This window comes from Argiope bruennichi, chromosome 3, assembly GCF_947563725.1.
Source record: "Argiope bruennichi chromosome 3, qqArgBrue1.1, whole genome shotgun sequence".
In the NCBI taxonomy this organism is placed as follows: domain Eukaryota; kingdom Metazoa; phylum Arthropoda; class Arachnida; order Araneae; family Araneidae; genus Argiope; species Argiope bruennichi.
Window position 1 is genome coordinate 7,254,898 of NC_079153.1, and position 16,702 is coordinate 7,271,599.

The 16,702-nt window shown below is 26.6% G+C and overlaps 1 protein-coding gene across 2 annotated transcripts in view; it reads right to left on the reverse strand.

Annotated features, from left to right (window-relative positions):
- The window catches only part of LOC129963242 (teneurin-m-like), a 638,728-nt gene that overhangs the window by 237,128 nt on the left and 384,898 nt on the right, over positions 1–16,702 (reverse strand). For both annotated transcript variants that reach the window (XM_056077466.1, XM_056077465.1), the window contains exons 8-9: positions 15,117–15,595; positions 2,278–2,388 (exon numbers count right to left, since the gene is read on the reverse strand). In XM_056077466.1, coding sequence (XP_055933441.1) covers positions 2,278–2,388; positions 15,117–15,595 — 590 coding nt within the window. The remainder of the gene's footprint in view (positions 1–2,277; positions 2,389–15,116; positions 15,596–16,702) is intronic.

Sequence of the window (16,702 nt, forward strand, 5' to 3'; positions counted from 1 at the left end):
TGCACCAGGTACACCAGATAGTTAAATCTGTTTTCTGTTGTTTTATCCTAAATTTCCATTCTTACAGCTTTATTACTTTTACTTTATGTGATTACTTTTTGAGTTTTTATTGCTGAAAATTTATTTGCTTAACAATTAGGGCTAATTAATACAACACAATGAAAAATGTTATTAAAACTAGTAATTTGATATCGAATAGCTTTCGCATCCGTGAGAAATATATGAAGCGATTATTTAAAATTCAAAATATTGTGGCTAATGGGAAGTTAGCTTAGAAATGATGTAATGAATTTAATTTTTTTTTGCATTATTGGAGGTATCACATTTAATTTTAACATATTTTTCTTTCATTTCCACAAATCCTGTTGCAATAAATCCTGATCCTGATGAAATGATCATGTTAATATAAATAGATTTTAATAAAACTAATTTCATATTTATCAAATAAAATATTTTCGTATGAATGAATGTTAATCAAAAATAATTCACATCTTTAGGAAAAAAGCGAATTAAGTTACAGAAAATGAAATTGCTATAAATACTTAAATTAATTAATATAAAAGAAAAACTACACTAATATCATTACTAAAGAGTACTTCATTTAATACATCATTATAATTATAATATTTAGAAGTGAGTTTGTAGTTATAATAGCATTTAGAAGAAAGGAATTGATATATATTTTTATATTAATTAGTATAGAATAAGAGAATATTGCAGTAATTATTCATCACAATTTCATTATGGAGGAGGGCTTTATTTAATGCATTTTTGCTATTGTTGTAATATTTAGAAGAACGCTTGCTTGAGCCTTGTTTAAATTTCTCATTTCATGACTTATAAGCGTATTTTTCTACATGTTATATGATGAAATAATTATTTACTTGAAAACTTTCATAATGATGTCCAGTTTCAGATTCGGTGACATGAACTAAAGGTATGTATTGCCTTCTTTTACCTTAATATATTGATTCGTGAAAACTATTTGTAGATAAATGGAATATGTTAGATGCAAAATTACTTAGACTTTCTGAAATTTAATAGTAATAAAATACTATGTCACTCTATCAGTTTGCTGACGCTCAAAACGTCAGACTATTGAATATAGAGCTACCATATTTCTTTTATGGTAGCAGTTATATAGTACTTCGGTCTTTATATGGTACTTAGGATGTTGTGATACTTAAATAGTTATATAGTACTTAGAATGGTCTGGTACTTAGATAGTTATATGGTACCTAAGGTGCAGAAATTTGCACTTCGGAATGATTGTTTTTCTTAAAGTTCGAATGATTTGAAATATCACATAATACACATTACACATATACGTACACACATTATAATTTGTATTAAATCACGGTTTTTCTGATTTAGTATGCCAATTTATTTTGAAGTTATTTCCAATTTTTCCTCTGAAATGACAATTAAGATATTTGAAAAATCGTGGGAAAAAATTCTGTTTCAGCAAGGTTGTTTCTCTCCCATCATCAGATTCAATTCTCCGATTTACAAATAACGAAATGTTAAATGATATTTTTAAAAATGAAAATGTAACCTTTGTAAGGATAGCATATATATGAATATTGAAATTCTTTTTTTACTTGTTATGTTTAACTTCACATTTTAAAGTGTATCATTGATAGGAATTGTTTAAAGATTTATTCAGTATTTTTTAATACGAGTTAGGAAATTTGTACTAATAATCGATTTTAATTCATAGTTTCAGATTTCCTTTGAAAACTGAAACATTTATCATTCATCGAATAGCTTCAGTTGAAAATTAAAAATTGATGCAACAGTGAAATTTCTAATTTCCCTGACTTGTCGGATTCTTTATTTTTCGGCAAATGCAGATAGCCCACTAAAAAGAAATTTTAATATATCTGTCCTTTATAAATTTTACATCTGCCGTAATTTCAGTCGGAAATTATGAAATGCAATTTTGAAAAAAAATATTTAAAAAGATTTTAAACCAACAAATTCATAATTTTTTTAGCAATTAGATGTATTATTAATCCATGATTTAATATCATTCGTGAGCTTTTAAATGGATATATATATATATATATATATATATATATAACACTAAATGTAATTATTCCGGTGATTATATATAATAAGCAGGTGATAATTTATAATTATTGGGGTTTATTCATAATTACTTTTTAGAAAAATTACAGTTAAAGCGATTATGAATAACCGCCATACTTATACATAATCATTAGTTTATTACATTTATTGCAACATATATATCATTCCAAATGTTTGATTATTTACCTTTTGTTAACAAGGAGAGTGGCGTACCTGTAGCACCACCACTTTGTCGTCCATCTCCGACAACGATACAAGGCGAAGCTCCATCTAACGCATCATCCATACCACCAACAGCTAGAATGAACGATTAAAATGTAGTATTGCTAATTTGTGGAATATTTGCAACAAAAAAAGCAGCAAAAGAATATATCTTTAGAAATAAATCAGGATTCATGCATTTGATACTAAATAAATAATTGTACCAATTTAAATACTTCAATTTACGAGGCTTTTAAATTTAATGAGGTCAGCCACAAAATAACAGTTGATAGATTAGTTGTTGTTACAGTTAATAAATTAAACAGTTGATAAATTCAAAAAAAGTTGATAAATTATAACAATTGATATTAAGCAGTTATTAGCTTGAAACATATTCCTTTAACACAGTTGATAATGAGCAGTTATTAGCTTGAAACATATTCCTTTAACACAGTTGATAATGAGCAGTTATTAGCTTGAAATATATTCCTACATTCGATAGAGATAGCATGATTCGACTCATTTCCAATGATTCATCTTCTTATACGCCTATGGAACACTGTAATAAAGAGTTGCGACTGTTCCGTCATTGTTTTTCCCTGGGATTTAAGTCTGAGCTAGTATAATTGACTGCATGCATGAAGGAACTACCCGGCAGCTTCAATAAGTTGACAGGTTATTCTATTCATACCATCAACACACGACTTATGCTGTGTCACACACTCAATTTCGTATCATGTATAAAAACTGTGCTTCGAAAATTCACTGCATTGGTGAATATATGCATCCAATACAGCCAATATGCTATCGTAATATATTGGTTGTATTTATGTGATTGTTAATTAGTAAATATCCTAGACTTGAAAACAATTGTATCATCAAACATTATTTTGTATATTAAATAGAAGTCGATAACTTGTTTTCTTTAGAAAAAAAAATTAAAAAATAATATTTTCCACAAAAAGTCAAAAGGAGTCTATCAAAATATAGCTATTCTTAATCAAAATATAGCTTTTCTATTAATTAACTTTCAAAGCCTAGGGAAGCTTTAAATATCATACAAAAGTATAAATGTTACCTATATATTGCAGTTGTTATATCATGTTTTGAAGTATTTACTGAAATATTTTTTATTCTATTTATAATTAAACTAGCATGTGATATATATAGAAATATGCATTCCTTGAAATACTTTGCTGTTTTCAGAAATAATGGTGGTCTGTCATTTTAATTTGTTTTTGAAAACAAATGAATGTTACAGTTTTTTTAATCATTTTTTTCCCTCTTTATATCTTTGTAAAAACACAAATTCCACTACATGTTTCTTGAGTCTTATAAATACTGTATCAAACTCTTCTCCCAAGTTTCTTTGGTTACGAGAAATACACAGAAATTATTGGCTAAATAAATTTCATCTAAATCTTAATATTTCTTTCTTATCAAATTTATTATCAATATAACCAAACGGCAAAACACGCACATGCATCGAATGCATGGAGATAAGATAACTGGACACAAAATAAACTTTCAAATCAAAAAGGCATTTCACACATTTTAGTCAATATAGATTTGTATCCCCTTTTACATATGCTCAACGCGAAGAGTATTTTTATTGCTAGTTCTGCATCTAAATCGAATTATCAAAGAATATGCATTTAATGTTAACTGTACTTTTTTTTCAGAACTAAAGCTACGAGAACTTACTGCTTCATAGCATGTGCCACGATTCAAAGCACGGTGAGTTAACACTTTCAACGCTTCGTTGTAGGGAAGTGAGCAGGACTTAGTTATCTCAAAAAGAAATGTACAACGAAAGAGACCTTTTCTCCCAGGAAAAAGAAAAAGGTTTTCCGTAGCGTAGTACCCAGTATCAAATTTATGCCTTCCTAATTTGAGTGCTATTCGCCCTCAGGGGCTGAAAGTGAAACGTAGAGCAGCATATACATTAATGATAAAGAAAAATTTCGCTATTAAAGAAAACTTTTACGGCAGCTTTGATGCTTTTATAGGTAGCTCCTTTGCATATTTTATGAGTGCAAGAACTTTTATCTTCTTATGAGCGGGAGTGGAGATAGAATTCTGTATTCAAAAGGGTGGGGAGATAACCTGCGAAGCTTTGCTGAAAATGTGAACGGACTTTTAGTATTCTTAAATGTTTAGTGCAGTGTGAGATAATTTGAAATTTCTTTTTAATACTTTAAATACAAACACTAGTCAGAAGAGGAAGACCTAAGGATATTTTTGCACTTTAACTTACTAAAATGATATATGCACAACTGCAATTATTTTCTGCTTAAATTAAAATTAGCATTAAAGATGGAAGTTCTCATCGAAAATATAGAACCTAATTTAGGCAAGCATTTTTTCTTTACCTCTTACCTTTTGTTTTTATATAAATTTTGTTTTAAAATGCAATTTGATATCCTTGGTATTTTCCTGTTTTAAATTTTAAATCTTACATTCATTTTTGAGTTTAGCTATTTAATCATTAATAAATGGAAAAATTTTAAATAAAGAGGCTGTTTTCATTTTATTTTAAAAGAATGTAATGTATACATTTAAAAATTTCATATATATATTTTACTACGTCATTGCACATTTATTATTAACTATGTTAAAATAATTGATTTTTATTACATTCAGTACATTCACTAAAGTTTTGTTTTCGCAGATGAATATTATTTTTTGAATATAATCTACCTCTTTAATTTCATTATAATTTGAGCCTAAATAATAAAAATTAAGTGATAAAAATAAATATAAAGTATAAAATTACACACACAACACACACACACACACACACACACACACACACACACACACACACACACACACACATATATATATATATATATATATATGAATCTAAATAAAGGATAAAATAACATGCAGGAAAATTTCGAAATTTCGGACCATTAAAATTTTTTATTTTTAGAGTTGAATCAATTAAAAATTTCAGAGAAGGAAAATATGAGTTTCTATTTTTAAAGAAAAGATCGAATAAAAATTTTTATATAATTAAATGCTTCAACTTTTAGAGTTGTACAAACTTTCTAAGTTTGTTACGTGGGAAGTAATTATTAGATTTTATGATATATTGTTTTTATCAAAGTTATTTTAAAATAAAGTCGTTCAGTGGGTTTGATAAGAAATTCTGGCTTCTTTTATCTAAAGAAGAATACTTTTAACTAGAAGATTATTTTTTATGCATTTAGCATACCTTAATTTATTACTGCTTAGTAAGATTTTTAAAAAAATATGCAGTTTATATGAGAGCACTAAAATATTCTCAGGATACTGAGCTTTAAAAAATGGTATGTAAATTAATTTAGAAAAATCACTCGTTTTTAACTACATTGCAGAAAGTCATGCGAAACTTATTTTTAAAAAACGAAAACCTTTTCTTACGCGTTGTAAATCGATTTAATATAATTACACTTGATGCTTGAAAATTTCATTATATTTTTTTTCGAAAATGTTTGGGTTGATTTTTAAAGAATTATGTTTTAGGCGTACCTAATAGCTATAAATATATGAAATATTTCAAGAAAAAAAAAACGTACTCAGAATGTGAAGACAGTGCTAATTATCATTTTTATACTTTTTCTTTTCCACTTGAGACTTTTTATTTTGTCATCGCTGTTTAAAAACTGAATTAAATTTATGACAGAATGCATAATGGACGGTGTTTTCAAAAAAAAAAATGATAAGATTAATTCTTGATGAAATATTCGTAGAGATGAAAATTATTTTTATCATAATTTTTTATTACAACTATTGCCATTTGAGATCATTTTGTGATATATGTTTTACAAACACAGAATTTTTTAAGAGGAAATGGAGCATTGATTTAAGCATTAATATAAGAGTAATTTGTTGAAACTGTATTTGTTACTATTTGCAAGATTACGCCATTTTACTGGATTAAAAAATAATTATGTATCATTTATTTCATTTCTTTGGATGATAAATATATTAATAATGCGAATGATAAAATATAAAATTCTACGGATTTTTTTAACTTTTTTTTTATTATTTCTTTAAAATTTTAGATTTTTGGACAAATGGAACGTTTTATCCTTTGTAATTTCGGAAGTTGTAATTCAAGAGATATAAATTTATTGAAAAAGAATTAACTAAAATTAATAATTAAAATTGAATAAGTATTCCTGTTGTAATAAAAATGTTCAAAATCATTGGAACTATAAATCCTTATTTAAAATAAAATATTTAGCTCTGTATATCAATTTCATGATATATAATTTATTATTTTATTTGGTGCGAATTAATTTTTATATTTAATGATTTTTTTACTGATTACATGCCCATAAATTATTCTGATAAAAAATTTCATTAGAAATTTCAAAAGATAAGATCATAACATTCTTTGATTTTATAACAAACAAATTATTTATTTAAAAGTTATTTAAGACGTAAACTAATTGATAGTTACTATTTTCAAATTTTCCAATAATAATCATTCGAAAAATTGAGAAAATATATTAAAAAAATTAACTGTGGTCTTATTGTTATTAAGTTCAGTTGCCGATTAAATTTCTTTTTAATTTGCAAATATGTTCAAATCAAAGGTAATTAGTGACAAGAGGAAATGTTATCCATTTTTCTTTCTGTATCTTCTTATCCTTGTATACTCCTTATTATCCAATATAATTTTCCTTTTATCTGCATAAAACCCATCAATAGTAGCAGCAAAATATAAATCTTAAAAATAATTGAAAAAACTTTAGGAAATATTAGCAACTATTTAATTCAGTGTGAAACAAAAAAAATTATATATAATTCAAATTAAAACGTAGTAATACTCTGAATAACTCAGCTTTGCACAAATTCATATCATATTAAAAATGTTACAAAAGTTTAAATCTCAAAAGTATAAATTTAAATGCATAAATTTATATAACATTATGGTTCATATCATTTTTGTAAATTTGATTCAAACGAAATCTGATAATATAAATCCATTCAAATGAAGCCCAGTAGTGTAGACGCTATTACAATAATGAAATTTGTATATTATCTTGCTTAGTGATGAACTGATTCTTAAAATGTGATTGTTTTTAATTAGAATGTGTTTCTCACTATTAAATAAATTTATAATTATGTCTAAAGGAAAAGTAATGACAAGACTTTCAAAATTGTTTATCAAAGGAAAGTTAATGACATAAAATTTTTTACTACAATGAACATTTATTTCATTTTGCTTTGTGTTGATTTAATACATAAAAATTTTAGAGTTTTTAATTAGGAATATTGTATTATCATTATTATTAACCCAATAAAATATTAAATATAAAATGACATTTACTTTAAGCGTTTACACAAATTATTACAAAATTTGTTCAGTTTCATCAACAGGTTTCCCTCAAACGAAGAGTTACAATATAAAAAAATTGTTAGTACAGTGAAACTTAATTTTTATTTTGTTTAGTTTCCACTCGACAAGCTATTCAATACTTTAAAATTGGCTCTGAAATTTCAATCTCTGGAAAGCAAATACTTCTCAACGTTCCCCAAACAGTTTTTTTCACCCATTATTTTCCCTGGCCAATCCTTTCGAGATTATAAGATTATAACCTACTCCAGCCCCACTCCTTTGCCGTAGATAAACTTTCCCTATTTCTTAATCTCTCTATCAAGATGTAAATACACATCCTCTTACTTTTTTTCCTGCACAAGAACTTCGCTATTTAATTCGCTTACGTTCTGTATTTACAAAGGGACAGGAAGCGGCGTTTAATTAAAGTGCTTTCGCGTTGTTTTCCTTCTTCTCTTTAGAATTTCTTACCAGGCTATTTTGAATTCTTCGGATGAGTGGTTTCTGCGTAACTGTAGCCATTCACATCGCACAGCAAAGGATTATAGACCGGGTATGGCTTGTGTTTGCTTAGCATTTAAAATATTCAGAAAAGGAAATTAAAGGTTATATTGAAAATCTACTTGAGATGTGTCACGGAATGTGGAATACGCTGAAATCCGTACACAATGTTTCTGCACTTTCGATCTTAAATTAAATATTATATTAAACTCCAAAAGTCAATATTGATGAGGAATTGCTTTCTGAACGTTACTCGACTGTGTATGGTGTGTTCCAGGAAATGAAACTCATAATCTAGGAAATCTAATGCTGAGAAAGGCTTGTGTTTCACATCTTGAAGTTAGCGTTGTGGGGGAAATTTTGAATGAAAAAAAAAACTATGGAAACTGAATTGCACTTGAATCGTTGCTTACTTGTAATTATTTTAATGTTTGTGCATCGGTGAATTTTTATTAAAAAATTGATTTCTCAAAACATATACTTATAATAAATGTATTTGGATTTAGTTAAAATTGAAATTTTTAACAATAGAAACTTTGAAAAAAATTTTTAATAAATTTTTATTATAGAAAAATTAAATTTTAAATTAAAATTTTTCAAAAGGAATTTTTTGAAATCATGTAGCTGTGAAAATTATATAATGGATATTTCATCAACGAAATAGCTTAATACTTATAGCTTAAAGCGGCGTGGCATTGAAATCTGAAAAAATGAAATTCTTGATCATTGAAACCAGAAATGTTTCTCAGTTTCTAGCGGCAATTGAAAGCAAATTCTGAAGTTCAGATTCTTCATATTGTCGTATAGAAGTTAAATTGTTGCGAGAAAAAATATATAATTAAATCTTTGTTCGGGAAAGAGCATGGTTAAAGTCAATGACTACACAAAATTATTTTGAAATTTATGTATATGAGATAATGTTATCAAGGAGGATGCTAAATGTGTATAATCATAAGCAATATAATAAGATATTAATATAAAAATAAGTAGCTATGATATGGAAATAATTTGATAAAATATATGATATAAGAAATGATATGAATAATATTATGATATAACATTAATAATATCATAAGGAATATTATAATAATATAGAAATATGATAAAATAATAATATAATGATAATATGTTTTCATATGAAAATAAGTGTAAATACTGATGTTTCAAATTATTATTTAAAATCACGCTCCTCTTTATATTTTGGATTAATTTTAATTTTTTGTTGCATATTTAAAGCAAACATTTGTATTAGATAATAATTTTAGAAAGTGGCACAGCTTTCTTTGAAACATGAAAAGCAGTGTTAAAATCATTACTTACCAAGATAAGGTTTCACTAACTTACCAATAATGATAAATTTTACAGGTAACGGCATATTTCTTAAATTATTTTTCATTTATTAAGGGAGAGCGAGATGTCATTGAAAAGGTTTGCATCAGTTGCATAAGACATAAAATATTTTACGATATTAACCACAAATTTATAATTTATTTGACCCGATTTCCTTTTGCTTTACTAAAATATATTAAAATGTCTCAAATGAATCAATCATTTTAAAGAATGATTTTATCTAAAATTAACAACAATTGTATATTGATAAATGTCAAAAATATAAATAAACTTTCGTAAGTGCAATTTAAATAATGAACAATTGCTTTTGGACATCAAAATCATTCTTCGTTTACTCAATCTTGATCTTCAGCAGAATTCATTACACTATGATATGCTTCGTAAGTTAGATGTTCAATAAAATGCATCTGAAGCTTTCATTAAAAATTCTGACTATTGCAGCAAATCACACAGATTTAAATATGAAATATTGAACAAACGTTTATTTTCATTACAAGACTTTTCAATATATCTTGATACCAGTTTTATTCAAAATTCCATACTGTTTTTAACATGAAACTCTTGAAAAAAGACAAAGACATATTTGAAATTATTGTTGAATAATATCGTTTAACCTGAAGAAAAACTAAAATATGAAATAAACATATCGTAAGCTTTTAAAAAAGCTGTCACCAACCGAAGCTTACGTGAACACTTTATTTAAAGCCATTAAATTAAAGAACCTTATATTTAAGATAAGAAAGGAGCTAAAGGTCATATGGAAAGTTTATTTGATACGTGTCAGCGGATGTAGTGCGTTAAAATGGTTTTGCCTTTTAAGTCTCGCATTAAACATTTTATGAAAACTCCGAAAGTTAATATCGATCGAGTGTTTTCTGCTACGTATTACGCGAAAAATTGTTTTTTTTTATTTCTTTTTTTCAGGCTCTCACTTTGCAAAGCTTGGAAAAAACTGATCGAAAATGCTATTCCCGAATACAAAAAAAATATTTCATTAAAAAAAAATTGTCAAATAATGACTTTTTTTTAACATTTTCTTAATTTTAATATTAATTTAATTTTTTTAATACTATATGGATTTTAAGAGGAAGACGGACTGTTTTATCAACTTTATTTTTGTAAAATCTAGAATTTTCGAGGAAAATAATATTAAAAAATTGAGATATATTATCGAAAATTTTAATAAAAGATTGTTTAATAAGGAATCAACAGATTATTTTTATTTTTATTAGTAATAATGAATATCGATTCTTATTAATAAAGATATCAAAACATTCTTCTAATAGCTAAGCTTATAAAAGAAATTTTATTGAAAAATTGTAAAAAGCAAGAACAAATAAAATAACAATAACAGTTTTTTTTTGTTTTGTTTCTGTGCAATAAACTTTCAGTGAAAATATAATTATAATATAATTATATCTATTATAAGAATAGAGTTAAAAACAGTTTCTTTTATTATTATAACAATTTAATAATTGTTTAAAGAAATTTCATTTTACATATTGAGTTTATAATTATCTTGCTATACTTTGGAAATGTGCAGAGTAAAATCTCGACTATTTTTATTTTTTTATTTTTCTGTTATTAATTCTACTTAAATTATATTTATTGAAATGCCTTTTTATGACATTTACTTTATAAAAAAAGATTAGCAATCCATAGTCATATATTATTATGATGTCCCTTCAATTTGGAATTTAGCTAAGCTAAAAACCTAAAACAATGCGAACAGATGTTGTCAAATTATTTTATTTTTAAGATGTTGAGGGTATTTTGTAATAACCACTATTTCTTTAAAATATTATTTAAATATGTGTCCGTAAAAGGACACAGTCTTAATTGAGTTAAGACTTTCTCTTTATATCTGGTACCATAAAACATCTATAAAGCAAACAAATGTTAATTCAATAATATAATTATTATAAATTTATTACAATACGATGCACGAGGATTAAAAATATTCTTCTTAATAAATCCAAAAATATTTAAAGACATAAACTGTCACAAAATACAGTAAATTTGAAGGAAAGAAGCATATCATACATCCTAATATTTCCTTCTCTCTAACCCAAACTTTATAATTTATAGTCCTTAAACTTTTCTCTAAGAGCAGTGTCGTTGCACTTCAAGGTAAAAGAGATACTATAATAGCAAACAACGAAAACCCTTTAGCTAAATGTTTACGGCTAAATATTTCTTTTCAGAAGATGCTATAAAACCTCCGAACCTAGACTTTGGTTGACAGTTACTGGCTTTAGATTCTTTTTTTTTTTCGTGTTAACTCCCCAAAATTTGCACAAAGGAAAAATATAACAAAAAAATATATAATTTTTATTCTCTGGCTTTATAGTAAAATAAATTTACTATCGGAAATGTATTATAATAATGACTCATTAACGTAAAAATATGAAGATGAATTTGAATAAGAGAAGATAGAATAAAAATGGGAAAAATAAAAACATTTTATGTAATCTTGAAAAGCGCATAATGTTAATTTTTGTAAGAACATTTTTGATAACACAAGCATTATACGAATTTTAATATGCCAACAACAGTAACCTAAAATTAGTCTCAAAGAATAAAAACAAAGAATGAATTTTATATATGAATGTATTTATTTTGTAGACTTTGTTGCGAGTAATGAAAATCCCCTTATTAAATATCCTTTATCAAATTAAAAATAATAAATGATTTATTCGTTAAAAATGACAGCAAAATTGCTAATTAATATAAAATATTATAAAATTATAATATATATATAATAAATTAATGATGTTATATAAACTAATAATTATATAAAATTAGGATTTGAATAATAAACTAATGATAAAAATTAATATATATATATATATATATATATATATATATATATATATATATATTAATTCTTCCCCTGATTTGCTTGAAAAAAATTACAGCGTTAACGTTGAAAAATATTACAAATTTCACGTTACTGAAATATAATCGTATAAATATGAGGTCATAATATGCTAATAAATGATTTTCTAAGAAGAGTTTTGCAGTTAAAAATGGATTAATAAATAAAATATTAAATAATATAATATTAAATAATATAATATTTAATAATATAATATAAATAATATATTAAAGTTATGTAGTAAAATAATTATGGTATAATTCAACTCAATTGAAAAATTTAAAAATATTCATAATATGCCAATATAGTTTAATATATAATGTTATCTTGAATTCATAAAGGTAATAAGTTTAATATTATTTAAAATTAGGTCCTTGTAAATAAATAGTATTTCGATGTTTAACATAAATTAAGTATTTTTTTTTTATATTCAAAAATAGATTTCATAAGTTTTGTGATGAATGGATTTTATTTATTTTATCTATTATTTTCTATTCTTAGTATTTATCTTACATATGAATGTGTATCAACTTTATCTATTTATTAAACGCTTAAGTACTATTTGTTTTAACAATTTGTATTTGATATGTTACAACATTCGTTTAGAAGAAAATTCTGTCGTTGTATTTTATTATTCCTACATTTATTCAAAAAAAGTTTTATGTAAATGATTTTAATATGATTCCATATTTATAATTAGCTTTTTAAAAAGTCATATATTTTTTTAATCAAAAATAGCAATGTAATTTAGCGAGTTCATTGGCAATTCACAAAAAATTCACTGATTAAAAATTTTCAAAAATAAATTTTTAATGGATTTTTGAAAATTTAAATCCTATAGTTGATTAACATTAAACATTTACTAAATAAATGATCCTAACAAAATTACTCGAAAACTACTTTTTAAAAGTGAAGGCAAAAAAAGGACATTTTAAGAAATAATTGTTACGTTCTTTGAAAAATACCGTTTCTCAGCTTGAATCATTTAGGTGTTATTGAGAAAAAAAATACTACAATCTTTGTTCAGTTGTGGCTTTTTCGACATTTATTATATTCGTGTTATATAATGCTCTTGGGAGAGCGTTTGTTTATCTGTTTCCTTGCTTGATTTATTTATTTAACTAAAGCGAAACTGAAATGCAAACCCTATGTAATGGTTTTCGAAATAGAAATTTACAAAAAAATCAACTTACATGCATGTTAATGTCTGAATTTTTAATAGAAAAAAACACCTATTAGAGTTTAAAGCAACATCCATAGAAAATTTGGGCACCGTTTTGTAAGAAAAAATATTTTAAAAATACCTTGTAATATAATCATATGTTTTATTCAATAATCTTGAAGATGAAAGGAAATTCGGTGATAACTGCCCTCATCAGTTGATGAACTTATTATTTCAAGTGCATTTTTTGTTAGGGCATTTTTTTAGTAGATAGGCAGACATAAGGTTTTGAATTTCTATTTGAGAAGATATCTCAACCTGATAATGTGGGAAGTATGCTTCCCACCAAATTTATCAATATTTGTATGAATTTATGTTGGTTGACATAAGTCCTGACAAATTTTTTTAGAAAGGCAGAAACATAGATGCTTTAGTTCTTTATTTCACACAAAATGATATGCCTTAATTTGTTAATTAATTAATTAATTATTAATGAACCAAATTAATTAATTAATCAAATTAAATTTATCTAATAAGGTAAATGAATCCCTTTTCTTATTCTAATTTCAAGTCTAAAAATATTTTAACATAATATGACTAGAAAAAAATGGCCCTTTAAAGGGTTAAAGTAATCAAATATCATAAAAATTATGCTATATTGTAATTTTAAAAGAACGAAATACGTTAAGCATCTGAAAAAGCAGTATCAATTAGTTACGAGATATAATGAATATCGTGCATCATTTTCAGTGACTGATGCATCAAAATGATGATTGTCATGAACTGCAATTTTATGTAACAATTTAATTTTATTGTTTCATTTATCGATTTTATACCCAGTTATTACATTTTGTGCTACTAAGAAACAAAGTTTCCTTTGCCGATGATTTCTTGTGCTATTTTTTTAACCTTTAAAAATTCGAACCGTTACACAGGATATGCTTGACAAATACAGGGTAAGTCAAAAAGAATGCTTCAATTTTATAGATGTACTAATCAAAATGTAATACATACATTCACTAAAAATGTGCATGCATACAGAGGTAACATATGCTAGTTTCAAATGTATTACCTACAAACGTTCAGCATGAGCACCTTCATTATATGGAATACATCAAGTCTGAAATGTAATTCTTGCCAAACTTTGTGCAGCATTTCTATATGCTATTTTCGAAGCGATTTTTTTCCTGCGGGGGTTCACAAAAGATCATATGCATGGTCCAACACGACCAGGACTTATTCGAAAGCCTATATCATAGCTTCAGGCGGCAGCATCGTCGACATGCTGCACAAAATTTGGCAAAAATTACATTTCAGACTTGATGCATACCGCATAACAAAAATAGCACATAGAAGGTGTACATTCAAAACTTGTATATATCATCTCTTCACGTATGTACATTTTTATTGAATACATTTATTATAATTTGCTTATTGCACCTATAAAATCGGAGCATTCATTTTGATTTATCCTGTACTTTTGTGCGATAAAAAATATTTATTTTGAAAATATCATTTGGTTCTTAATTGCGATTCTTTCTACCTATCAGTAAAAGAAATTTATTCTCTGAAAATTAGTATGGACCCAAAGTACTTACCAGCAAAATAGGCAACACAAGCGGACAATATTACAGCAATTACTGCAAGCACAATGGTTGCAATCTTCCACGTACACTTCCTGCTACAGTTTTTCCTGAAGTGGAATCTGGACGACGCCATTGCAGCTGAAGCGGAAAATGCAGAAGTTGTAGTTTTAAAAGGTCTTCTTGCCCCTGATGCAGGAGGGGGTGCCGTGGGAGGTTGGATCAGTTGAGGGTTAACGCAATTGGCGATCGGGACCATGGGTCCAGTTGTTGAGCTGGGGGTACTGCAGAAGACAGGAATAGGGTTGCTGTAAGTTGCACCGGTGTTGCTGGACCCTGTGCTGTTGTTGGTGGTTGCAGATATAGTGGTTGCCACTGTCGTGGAGGAGTGAAGGCTACCTGTTGGTAACTCTTTTGCGGGAGGAATAGGACCTGTACTAGAATTCGCATCTGCTCGAGGTAATGGAGTTGGTTGTTGGGGTGGTGAGTATATTCTGAAAGGAAAAGAATAAACATATTTAGATTATAAAAATTATTTATGAGCTATAAAGTATTGTTGTAGACAATACAACCAATATAATGTTTGGTTGCACACGGAGTAATCAAGCTTTGATTCTCAACGTAGCCTGTTTCCCTCCTATAGTAGCATATCTTTATATTTTTTTTCTCTTTATTACTCGATGTTTAAATCACGACTTCTCTCTAAATAAAATACGATCAAATATCTGCCACCAAACGTTTGCTCATCATTTCTGTCATTAACATAGCTTCATGACACTTTGGTTCCTAAATATCATATAAACTAATGTAAGTCATGTGCAACTAGGCAATCTTTTATCTTCATGGGTATTATTTTTTTGTAGACTTCAAATAGATGCAGAGAAATCAGAAACAACATAAAAAAAGGAACTTTCATTAATAGTCCAGTCATTGAAAGGCATTCATAACGATACCATATTGTATAAAAAAGTGTAATAATTTTAAGAGACTTCAATATTACGGTTTATCTTCGGTACAAAAAAAAATGATCTGCAATTTTACTAGAACTTTCTACTTTTCATTATTAGGAAATGAAGAGAAAAAAAATCACTATCACCCTGAAGAACATAGCAACAACAATACTCATATAATATCTGCGATTGAGAATCACGAGACTAGTTTTCACTTCCCGGAAAGCTTAGTAAAGATATCAAGGATCACCAATTTGAAGAAATGGATATGGGTGTGAAAAACTACACGATCACTTGTATTTTATCCTACAGATTTGATACGTTTCATGAACCTGTAAAAAAATCGGTTGCAATGATTTTTACGGGAAAATAAGTGTGAAACACACCGAAGAAAAATTAGACGGTATCAGTTGCGTTCCTACGGTATCATACGTCATCTAATCGTTCACAATAACAGGAAAGAAAAACCAGGGGAAATTTATTCCTTAACAGAAAACCGATAATCGGCCTACTGATATACGTCGGACCCATGTTTTACAGTAGATTTTTTCCAAAAGCACCACCCATTCTTAGGGTTCCTATTCCATTGTTCTTTTTAAAGGGGAAAAGATCGAACAAGAACATTAAGTCTGACACAACCTTGAGATCTCT